Source organism: Egretta garzetta, unplaced genomic scaffold, assembly GCF_000687185.1.
Source record: "Egretta garzetta isolate BGI_Z169 unplaced genomic scaffold, ASM68718v1 scaffold492, whole genome shotgun sequence".
Classification (NCBI taxonomy): domain Eukaryota; kingdom Metazoa; phylum Chordata; class Aves; order Pelecaniformes; family Ardeidae; genus Egretta; species Egretta garzetta.
The window spans coordinates 874,148-885,745 of record NW_009258784.1 but is presented as its reverse complement, the minus strand read 5'-3'; the positions used below and the strand labels follow the sequence as shown (position 1 = coordinate 885,745).

General features: G+C 37.2%; 1 protein-coding gene across 1 annotated transcript in view; it reads left to right on the top strand.

Moving 5' to 3' along the window:
• Nucleotides 1–9,219, top strand: part of PGR (progesterone receptor) — a 53,585-nt gene extending 44,366 nt beyond the window's left edge. Inside the window, exons 6-8 of the mRNA XM_009649469.2 lie at nt 2,873–3,003; nt 6,574–6,731; nt 9,064–9,219. Coding sequence (XP_009647764.1) covers nt 2,873–3,003; nt 6,574–6,731; nt 9,064–9,219 — 445 coding nt within the window. The remainder of the gene's footprint in view (nt 1–2,872; nt 3,004–6,573; nt 6,732–9,063) is intronic.
• Nucleotides 9,220–11,598: the final 2,379 nt, after the last annotated feature.

Below are 11,598 nucleotides of genomic sequence, written 5' to 3'. Positions count from 1 at the left end.
GCCAGGCAGCTTTCCAGCCACTCTTCCCCAAGCCTGTAGCGCTGCATGGGGTTGTTGTGACCAAAGTGCAGGACCCGGCACTTGGCCTTGTTGAACCTCATGCAGTTGGCCTCGGCCCATCGATCCAGCCTGTCCAGGTCTCTCTGCAGAGCCCTCCTCCCCTCAAGCAGATCAACACTACCACCCAGTTTGGTGTCGTCTGCAAATTTGCTGAGGGCACACTCAATCCCCTCATCCAGGTCATTGATAAAGATATTAAACAAGACTGGCCCTAGAACTGAGCCCTGGGGGACACCGCTTGTGACCGGCTGCCAACTGGAACCCAGCAGGTTCTTGCTGGTGAAGTTCTTTATAGAAAACATTCAGTGGAGCTGGCCCTGTAGCTGCTGACCTTTTCTCTTCCAGATGGCTAAATTACTGTGAGGTTATAGAGTAATGAATTCTTTCCTCTCCCATGTGCATTAATTATGCTGTACGAGTTGAAATACTTTGAAGGGATGAAATTGAGAGAACTTCTGACTGTATTCTGTCCCAGCATAGTCTGTGATACATCTCATGGTTACATTCAGAAGCAGCACAGAGTGAAATGGCGTTAGGCCATGATGGCATGTCTTGGGGTATTACTCTGTATGCAGACCACTGCTGCTACCTTGTGAAGAAGACTTTCTTCAAGAGAGGGTTGAGATTTATGAAACCTGGTTGTAGTCCCTCAGAGACAGCTTCTTGTTTGCAGCTCAAGACCACCTACATTGAGAAGTAGGTGGACTGATAAAATACCCTTCTCTTGGTTGTAGAACATCTCATCAGGGTTGTATTAGAAACATTATAAATGAAGAGTTAGACATGAAGAGTAACTGGCACACTAAATCATAGCTGCAATTATTTATTGGGAAGTAAGTTTGCTTTTAGATCAGTAAAATGTAAGCAACTTCTTTGTCTACAATGATTTGTAGGACTGTACTTTCGTGACCACTTTAAGCAAAGGGAAGTGCTGAACACAACCAAAAAAGTCAACTCCACCTGCCTCCCTGCCCTGGTCACGCATCCCCATGATTTCACTTAAGCTGGATCAAACACTATCTGGCTGCACTGTCAAACAGATAAGGAAATCATATGCTTGAGAAATACCCCAGAAAAAGCCATTAATTAGCAGATGGAGGTGATCCCTGAACTGACTCACCACATGGACATGCAGGCACTGATGCCAGAATAGCAGGAGTGCGCACCTAGAGGTGGAAAGAGATAATGGAAATTCCTTCTACAGGGCAACACACACTTGAATTGTTTCAAAATGACCGTGAAACCACAATCCAAAGATTGTTTCACAGCCAATCTGCCATTTAGTAAACTGAGTTGTAGCGCTCCTTGGGAATGACTTGTTTGGTAGCATCAGTTTCAGACCGATAAAGCCAGAAGTGTTATTTTGACAACAATTTCATCAATTAAATTCCTACATCAATTTAATCAATTAAAATCCTACAGGGATTTACTGTGACTTACGCTTTGCAGTGTCTGAAACCATGACTAAGAACAGCATTTAAGCATACCCTGCAAGCTGCTGTCACGCTTCATAGATATCACTTAGGAACAGAAAATTCTAGAAAGGAATAGGAAGGGAGATTTAAAGTAGCTGTAGAAGTAATCAATCCTTTCAGATCTAACAGATTAAATGTCCATGTTCAAGTGATTTAAGAGCTGGTACAAGATATCAGATGTTGAACAAAGCTGAAATCATTTTTGTTTAAGATAACGGTAACACTTTAAATAACAGAAGAAAAAAAATCAGTGCTAGAGAGAAGTCTTTTCTTAATGGAAAATATCTCCTGTTTTCATTGTTGGTCGTACTATCTGCAGTCAGGTTGGAACGCTGATCTGGAACTTCGTAAGGGGGACGGGCAAAATTTAATGTTCTCGTTGTACCTAATTCACCCAGATCGGGATGCAGCTTTATAAAATTAGCCCAAATTATTAGATCTTCAGGTTAATGTGCAATGAATTCAGTTTAGTTTAAAAACTTTGAAATGCTATTGTTGCAGTAAGTTCAGTTGAAAACTGCCTTCCCAATAAATATATGCAATAAAATATACTCAGTATACCAAAATCTCAAAGAGAAAAGTAGGATTTAAGTGCTGCAAAAAACCAAACAGTTTTATTTATCTCCCTGTATGATTTGTCCTGTTTACTTCTGCAGGAGTTTAGATAAGGCTGTATTAATGTCTAAGTTTACTTAAATGCTTTTTGTATATATTTACACTTAACATTTTTAACTGTTTCTTTAATGGCATAAAATGCTACAAAAGAATATCATTGCCATTAGTAGTACAGTGTTAGATTTACAACAGAGTATTTTAATGTAGACATTTTTGCAAAACTTAACAAGTTTTCTATAAACTCTTAAGGTTTATTTTTAGTATAATGCTTTGAAATCTTTTCAGATAATGTGAAAATCTATCAACCTCTAAAAGAAAAAGAAAGTACTTCACATTAATTATTAGGGTGTTCTTAATTAATAAAAACACTTCTTTGGTGGTTAGCATTCATCTTTGATAGCCTCCAAGGTTTTTTTTACGGACAGCAGTAACAGATTAAACATGCAAAATAATAGCACATTCATTACAATTAAACTAGTGTAGGTACAAAAAAGTTGGAAAATTGTTTCTAATTTATAACTTGTTTACATACACCTGTTTATGATTAGAACCTCTTTATAATTATATAAACCTCTTGTTTAAATTTAGAACCGCTTTCTTTAATCTCTGTAATGTGGTAATTAAACTGATAAGGCACTTCCTTCAAGCAATTAGTACCAGAGCCTGTTCCTTTTCTTTATTTTCATGTTTTTAAATTTTTTTTTACCTTTTCTGGGTGTAAGACAGAGGATGAAAGAATCATCGTTCTATTCCCTGTGTCTATCCATGTGGCAACTCCCACAGGAATTTGTCAGACTTCAAGTTAGTCAAGAAGAGTTCCTATGTATGAAAGCACTGTTACTTCTCAACACAAGTAGGTTCTTTTATTTCTTTGTAACATCTCACTAGTAAAAGAACTTTGAATCATGTTGTTTAACTTGACAATTGCTAAGCTATCTGGCTTAACAAATGGAAACGTCTTTAGGAGGAATGTTAGTATTCCAAGACAAAAAATATTTTTCTAGTGTTTGTAAGGAAAGAATAATTTGTGATTAATTGTTGGTTTTATTCTGTATAAAGACACTGGCGAAATGTTGGGTCCCTTTGATATATAGCTATTCTGTATTACACATTTTCAAATCAAGTGTGCAGTATTTCTGCCTGGAAGCTCTTCAGCTTAAATGACACAGATTAAAAAAAAACTTTACAAGCATTAGAAATGTATTAGCAAATATTTAATAAATTATCAAGACTGAGGCCTTTATCTTGGCTAAGAACCTAAAGCATGTTTACTCAAAAGAATTAGGGAGATGGACATGGCAAACAATACTAACATGTGTCCAACTTTTTATAGTTATAAATAGGTCAAGTTTAGCATGGATATAAACAAATGGAAATATTTTTCTTTGGTTTGTTTCTCTAGAACAAATCCATGGTCACTTTTAATCATACTCATCTTTTAAAGACTCCAGCATACAGCTGCATTCCACTTCAAATGGGATATGTAGTAGTTGATGAAACTATCGTCCAAAACCTTTCCTAAAATATTAAAATGTACATCTGCCGAGGCCATAATTGTTAGCTGTGAATCCACAAATGGAAGGTTTTAAAATGGTACAAGTGCTATTAGAAATGAGAATAATCACCTCCGAGAAATATAATTGGAAGAATGTTGAAGTTTGGTTCTCTACACACTTACGGAGTCGGAGAAGAGATGTGCAAATCCTGCATAACCTGCTTGCTGGTTGTACAAAATTCCAGTAAAAGATAAGGAACTAAAATTTATTCCCTCTTAAGCTGTACTTGGCTGGTATTTGCATAAGCTTATGCTTAAAAAAAATTGGTGTAAGCAGTAAAGATTAAATTTAGCTCATATGAACACTAAAATAATAGCAAAATACCATACACTCTGCTAAAGCAATAAAAATAAAGTGGATGAAAGTCCCTCTCTGATATACCTCCAGTTGTTTTGTGGGAATTTGAATGTATTCCTATTTTAAATGTTTTCCACCTTGTTTTCGTCACTAAATGAACTCCCTTGTCTATCTGAACCATAGAGGGGAAGTTTTACATTCCAGTGAAATTTAGATACATTTGGGATATTCCAGCTCCCTGTTTCTGTCCCACAAAGTTCAAATACAATTCAAAAAATTGCAATGGTCCAATCCCTCTCATCATTGAGTGCATCAGTTTAACAGTATTCATCAAGCTACCATTCTTTATCAACTATGTCGCCCTCAGAGACTCATTTTTGAGATTATTTGTTTATATATATGCAAGAAATGAGTTAAAAGAAAAAGAAATATTTCTACCTGTGCTGATGAGTTTTGCTTTTTGTTCTCTCCTGCACTTATTGTCTTATAGGAAAAAACAATTTGTCAGATCTTTGGGAAAAGGAACACACCTAACCGTTGTTGCTGAGACATTTAGTAAACGTTTGGTACTGTATAAATATAATTCCACAAAACTGTTTTCAAAAGCCATATAACCTCATTGTTGCTATGAAGTGTTTTTTAAGACTACTTTTATTTTAGTCATGGTATTCATCTTAATCCTCTTCAAATGTGAAAGTATGGCCATTTCAAGCTTTCATATACTAACAGTAAATCAAGTCTGAACTTTTAGTCTCTCATTCTGTCTTCTGTTTATTTACTATTTAGATGAACTGGTTTTTACTTTTCATATAATTTTGAAGAAACACTAATTTGTATTAAACCTAACTGAATGTCAGTCTCAATACATTTCTAATTCTTAATGGACCCCTTCCCCCCGCCCCCATGTTTTAACATCGCTTTTGATTTTACAGTTTTTCCATTGAGTTTGCTGTGGCTTAGATGTTTTCTTATATTGTACTTGTGACAGGCTAAAAGCTGTCTTGAAAGCAGAATTAGTCTTTGCAGAAAAGGGACCAACATTTTTATTTTCTGCAATTGTTTCCATTTTACAGGTCCTTATTTACTATATGTAATATGCTGTGTTGTAGTAGCACCCCAGAAGTTCTAAATAGGGCTCTGTCTTGCAGAGGCTATATACTATTAGGAACTAATAGTATGAATAGTTCAGAAAGACTATGATTTAAGAAAGTAGAGCTATGCCAAAAAAAAGAGAGAAATAAGCATATGGCAAGTTCAGTTCTATCAGTCATGGCCTGATACCAGATTGAAGACGTACTAGATACCTAGATAACTAGCATGCAATTTAGTAACTATGTGAGCTTGTGACAATCTTTTAGAGTCCATGGAGAAAAATAAGCATCTCTGTAGCATAATCCATCTCTTTCTAAAGCTACTTCTAAAACAGTGAACGTGCCTTGTGCCTAATACTTGCCTGATTTTTCCCATTAAAACTACAGCAAGCTGTGGTAACTAGCCCAGGTTGAGATGCCTGTACTGTAAAATGTCTGACGTTCGGTGAGGTGAATCCTTCCTCTCATTCTTGCTGCCAGAATACGAAATGTTAAATGTGACATTGCAGTGTAAAATGTCATTGGCAAGAGAGAAGGGAAAGTGGAAGAAATTTAACAGCTCTTTCAAAACCAGTATGTTTGAAACAAGACCGTGTTATTGTATGACTATTACAATCAAGGACTTAGATTTGATTGCCAGATGGGAGTATTTTTTCAAGTTCATTGCTTCAAGTTTTTAATTTCTGGGTTGCCTTTGACAACATAAATTGTAAGACTTGTGTCTTGTCAAGGTTCCTATCACTGCCATATCAAGGAAAGTAGAGTCTAGAGCTTACGCCTGTTTCCTTAAAATGCTCCCAACAGTTATCATCAGTGATCAAGTATGGTCTTATCAGTAGCAGTCAATAACAGGTTCATTTCAGTATTCTCTCCATGTCCTTATTTTGTTCCTCGTGGCAGACCATTAAAGAGAAGAGTGAGTTCAACCATTTACTCCTCCTTGCTAATTTCTTTAAAAGCTATTCACAGTTAAGACTCTGATAGTGCATCTATTCTGTGAAGTGAAAGAGGTCCAAACAGGATGCCCGAGCCCCGGATGCTTTGCTGTCTACACGGCCTAGGAGCCGTTAGTTCATTCCTTGACTCCATTTTGAAGCACTCCAGCTACAGCTCTCTAACACAAATCTGCTCTGACGAGGGCTGACCCTCAGCAGTGTAAACATGAGCCAGTCCATGACAACTTTCCTCCAGGACAGGAGTGGTTCTTCTGGCCATCTTCTTTTCAGCAGACAGGTGTAGCTGAAGCTTCCGGCTATTTCTAGACATCAGCAATTAGCACAATTGACGGATTGTTGCTGGTATAGCCTTTTAACTAATTTTATCACTAATTCTGGAGTAACTGTTGAACGGGAAAAAGTACCTGGCGTATAATAATGAACTGTACTGCACAGCGTGAAATACTATAAATTGTTCCTATACTTTAAATTTCTCTCGTTGCCTTCAGAATAAATTGCAACACAAGTGTTACTGTCTTTTTAGTTCCTTTGGAGGGTCTAAGAAGTCAAAGCCAATTTGATGAGATGAGAACGAGTTACATTAGAGAACTGGTGAAGGCAATTGGTTTGCGCCAGAAAGGTGTTGTGGCCAACTCACAGCGTTTCTATCATCTTACAAAACTGATGGATTCCATGCATGATGTAAGTTCACTTGTTAATGTGTTTTGCTTTTTATGCAAGAAGGAACTAGTATTTCTCAGAAGTAATTTTATGGAAAGTGGCTAGTCAACATTTCTTAACAAGAAAAGAAAAACCCCTACATTTTTCCTTTACTGTGTATATTTGTGTGAATAGCTGGCTATATATTCACCATCAGTATATATTGTATATATACTATATGGTATACAAGATTTAAGTATTTGAGAAACATGCATTTGAATGGTACCATTTTGTTTCACTATTTCTGTAACATAACTAGTAGTTACGGTTTTTGGTAAGGGGCAGCATGTGTGTGTGTGCATGTGTTTACATGGTCATGAAAATATTTAAATAATGCATAGAATAGGCAATTCAAGTTGCAAAGTCAGGCTACGAAGAATTAGAGAAAGACAACCAAGATTGGTTTTGCAACCTTAATTCAACTACTTTATGTGTATATTCTGTGCCATGTTTTCAGTATCTGTCTATATTGGGGAACTGAGTAATCTTTGAGAACTCTAGTATCACGGAGGTTCATAAGTGTCTTAAAAGATGCAGCTGAATCCTGTCCACATCTCTGAGAATCCAGCATGTATCCTGTTGGCTTAACATCCATTAAAACTGAGGAATGACATTTCATATAAACCTTTGCCCACGTGAATATTATTTTGTAATGGCTTCTGTATCAATCTCTGCAAGAGAGGCAAAAAGCAGAGGTACGGGGCCATGTCTGACAGTTTTAGCAAGCACTGGGGAAGTGGCACTGAGGCGGTTTAGGAAGAGTGCTTCTGAGTTCAGTGCTGGTTGTGAGGAGCTCGCAGGGAGTTTAGGGAAGGATGGGGTCTTTGCATGTTTGTATTCTTCACTCAGCAAATCTGCATTTTATTTTAATTGTTCTTGAATAAATTAATTTATTCATCTAAAACCTTTCATTGTCACTAATGCCCCCTTCTGATGGGGAAAAAAACCCAACCAAAACACCCTTTGAGGGTCCCATTTATGGGACTTCAAGAGAGGCAACAGTATTGATTATTACGTGGTTCACAAGGTGGCCTGGAGTCTTTTGATCCACTGCACAATCCTCTCCATCAGCTTCTGCTATTCACAGAACTCACATTCGCCATTTATCTATTACAATGTCTCAGATACCAGCAAAAGGAGAATGAGACAAATATGAAAAGCATTCTTACAGGTGAAGGTAGACAATAGAAAGTTCTGAAGGGAGGGTACGAAGCTTAACTTTAAGTATTTACTGGTAGTCAGACTGCAGTCATCACTTGGGACTGTCAGTGATAAATCCTTCCCTGGATTTCAGTCAGTCACCTTTTACTTGCAAAAACAAGTCCTGGCCAGTGTAGTACTCAGGGTAGCCCTGTGCTCCAGGAACCTGTTTGGATCAGTCTTGCTTTGGATAAAAGGTTTTCCTGCCTTACCTGTAGTAATCACTTGCAATCTGAGTGTCACAGCGTCCAGAGGAAAACTCTTTTGAGTGCTGGGCTGTAGAGTCAACTCTTAATTTCAAATACTTGAAAAGTAAAGTAGAATAGCCTTAGTGGAAGTGAGTGAGTGAGGCTTGCTGCAAAATACCCAGCAAAGCGATGGTTAGGGTACTGTTTGGTCCATAGAGTATCTTCGTTCAAATCCCTGTTACAGCTCAGGCTGATAAAGTGATGGGAGATACAAGGAAAAGATAATCACACTGGTGAGACTGTGTGTTGTTAAAGCCTAGAGTAGAAGAATTAGTATGATATTTGGTGATGTAGAAGTGACAAGTCTTAAAGAAAAAATAAAATTGGAACTTTTCAGAGGAGATAGAAGAGGTTAAATAGTGACATATATTGAGCAGTTGCTTTCAAGGGACAAGGACCTGTGGAGTTTAATGTTTGCAGCATACCCAGATGTGGTCATAATCAGAACCACGGGAAAGCTCACAAAGAAACAGTAAATGCTGTCCCCAAATGCAGTGTTTGAATAGCATACAGTAAACAAGGCACGGAGACATGTGTTGAACGTGAGGATAAAATGAAAGATTGAATGCTTGTTAAGTAACTGCTGTTGTTCATGGTGCATGCCATCAGAGAGGATGATAACATTTTATAATGTTAGTCAGGCGCTGTTTTGGTATGATATACCATTTAGCTGTATTTATGACTTTTTGCCATCAGACGATATTTTGATAGGGAATGACAAGTACCGACATTGATTCAAGCAATGACAGCAGAAGGTATATAATGATGTCAGCTGAGGGATGTATGAGATAAGTGATTGACAGCATGTTTATCTGGCTGCATTACTGTTAGCCTGATTTATCATGTTTGTATTTTATTACATCCAGCTAGTGAAACAGCTCCATCTCTTCTGTCTGAACACATTTCTCCAGTCCCGTGCACTGAGCGTTGAATTCCCCGAGATGATGTCAGAGGTGATTGCTGCCCAGCTACCCAAGATTCTGGCAGGGATGGTGAAACCTCTTCTCTTTCACAAAAAGTGAAATGTCTTTTCTCTTATCATAGAGATGATTTCTGGGTCACTTTTTGTTTGTTTGTTTATTTTGGTCAAGATTTTGCAACGTCAGGACTTCAGTCATACTTACCCTGCCTACTGCTTTATACTTGTAACATACACAAGCCATTTAAGCTTGATGTACATATTGTGAGTTCCTGATTCCTTAACTGCAAAAATCACAACAGTCATAAGAAATGTTTTGTAAACTTGGCTACGTTGCTTTTTAGATATGCATAAGAATGACAATGAATAGAGTTTTCAGATTTCTAAGAACAGTTATCTTATACATTTTTCTTACATGTTACACGCTCTCAAATTTCTGTTATGACACGGTGTAAACTTTTTACTTTAGTACATTGTGTGCATGGGTACATGTGGGCATATGTGTAATACAAGATTTTGGAGGAATTAAAATAAATATTGCCCACATTTTCTCACGGATATTTCACTTTTTATTAATTAATCTGCCTCACCGAAATATCCCTTCAAAGTCAGCTGTCCAGGGTTAAGTAGACATCACTGCAGTACCTTCATGAGTAACTGAAGTGCTACCCACAAAATACACATTCGTATTCTTGTCTGTGCTCATACGGCATTGAAACTGCGAGTTCGGTGTAGTGGACTGCGCTGCATCACTCAGTGCAGCTCTCCTTCAAAAATTTGAAAGCTTAAGGAAATTTCAGCGTATATTATGCCAGAAGTAATGTGTATGCAAATCCACTCACATTTGGTTTGTGTTATTTCCCTTAAAAGTTCAGCACTCACTAAAGCTGAATCACTTAGCTATAATCTTAAATTCATCAACTTTAAAATTCTGTATTTCAGAAGCTTTAAATAGAGATGTTTTCACTGACTACAACTCTTAATAATCTTAATGTTTTGAATTCCAATGCTGAATACTCGAACAGCCATTAACATCAAATTATAGAAAGATTAAATGCAAAAAGGAATGGAAAATATGACTACAAACATTTTGATACACATCAGACTCATTTCGGTACTATTTAGCGGAGCTACATATTTTATAATTTGAAGGCATGCCATTATAATTGAGGTAACTGGAAAAGAGGAATTGGACTAAATTAGCTGTATAAAATCAAGAAGAATATAATGTTTTACCATGGAAATGAAATATTTGACTGAAAAATTATAATGTGGTGGTGTTTTTTCCTTCAATACAGATATAGAATCATAGAATCATAGAATTGTTTAGGTTGGAAAAGACCTTTAAGATCATCAAGTCCAACCGTTAACCTAACCCTGCCATCCCACCACTAAACAACTTACACATTTAAGGCAGTAAATGGTTGATATATTCAAACAACAGAGGAACATATAAAGACCAAGAAGAATTTATGGGTCTATTAAAATATGACAAATTGTCAGTCACTAAAAACGATACTCAAATTCTCTAACAACGTAGGAAACTGTGAGTCCTGCTTGGGTGCTTGCTGGCCATACGCTTTGCTGTTCCCCATTACATGTTGGATGCATCCATGGTGGGGTAGCATACTGCTGATGGTGAGCAGCTGTAGCCTTGCACCTGAACAAAGGCTCACTGGTTCTAAGTTCAGTAGCCCTGATTAAATCAGGGTGCCCCTCATTAACAGTATAAATTATGTTACTTGTTCATGAAAATTAAATCCTGATTCTTGAAAAAATGTGGACAACTAACAACTGAAGGTAGAACTAAAGGCATCCCCTACTATTTACAATTACTAAAGCCAGTCAAGAAGAAGCTACATTACGACTTGGGTTAAAAATGGTTTTGAGATTCCCACCCAGTAGTACAAAACCCATTGGAATTGGTGCAAAGATCCGGCCCTGGATAAAAGGGTACAAGCAGGCTTTTGTGTTAGTTGACCAGGTTCGTCATTTCTAACTGCCCAGAGACAAGCAATTTCTTTCATATTCAATACAGTCTGACTTCTAACTGTGATCCTTAAAGCCATTATGTTTTAATAAATAACACAAAATTCTCTATTTCTACATATTGAAGTTTTGTTTTCTTTATTTTTCTTTGTATTTGCATTCAGTAATTGTGGAGCTTAGTATAAAGTCCATTTCAGCCATTCCACTTTTGTCTAACAACAATATTTGCATGCATTCTTTGGGAATTTAAGCATTGCCACATGATTTACCATTGAATAAACAGACTGTCTGTGTTATTGTTTAGATTAAACTGTTAACAGGAACTTCCCACACTAAAAATTATTCCTTGACACCCTCATTCTGAAATTGGAAAACGGAGCAGGCAGTATGCTTGCCTTAGGAGTGCCCCAGATCAGGCTACATCTGCCTTTTACTCAATCCCTCAAGTTTGTTCCGAGTGGCTGCCATGTCACCGTGTCCCATAAATATGGCA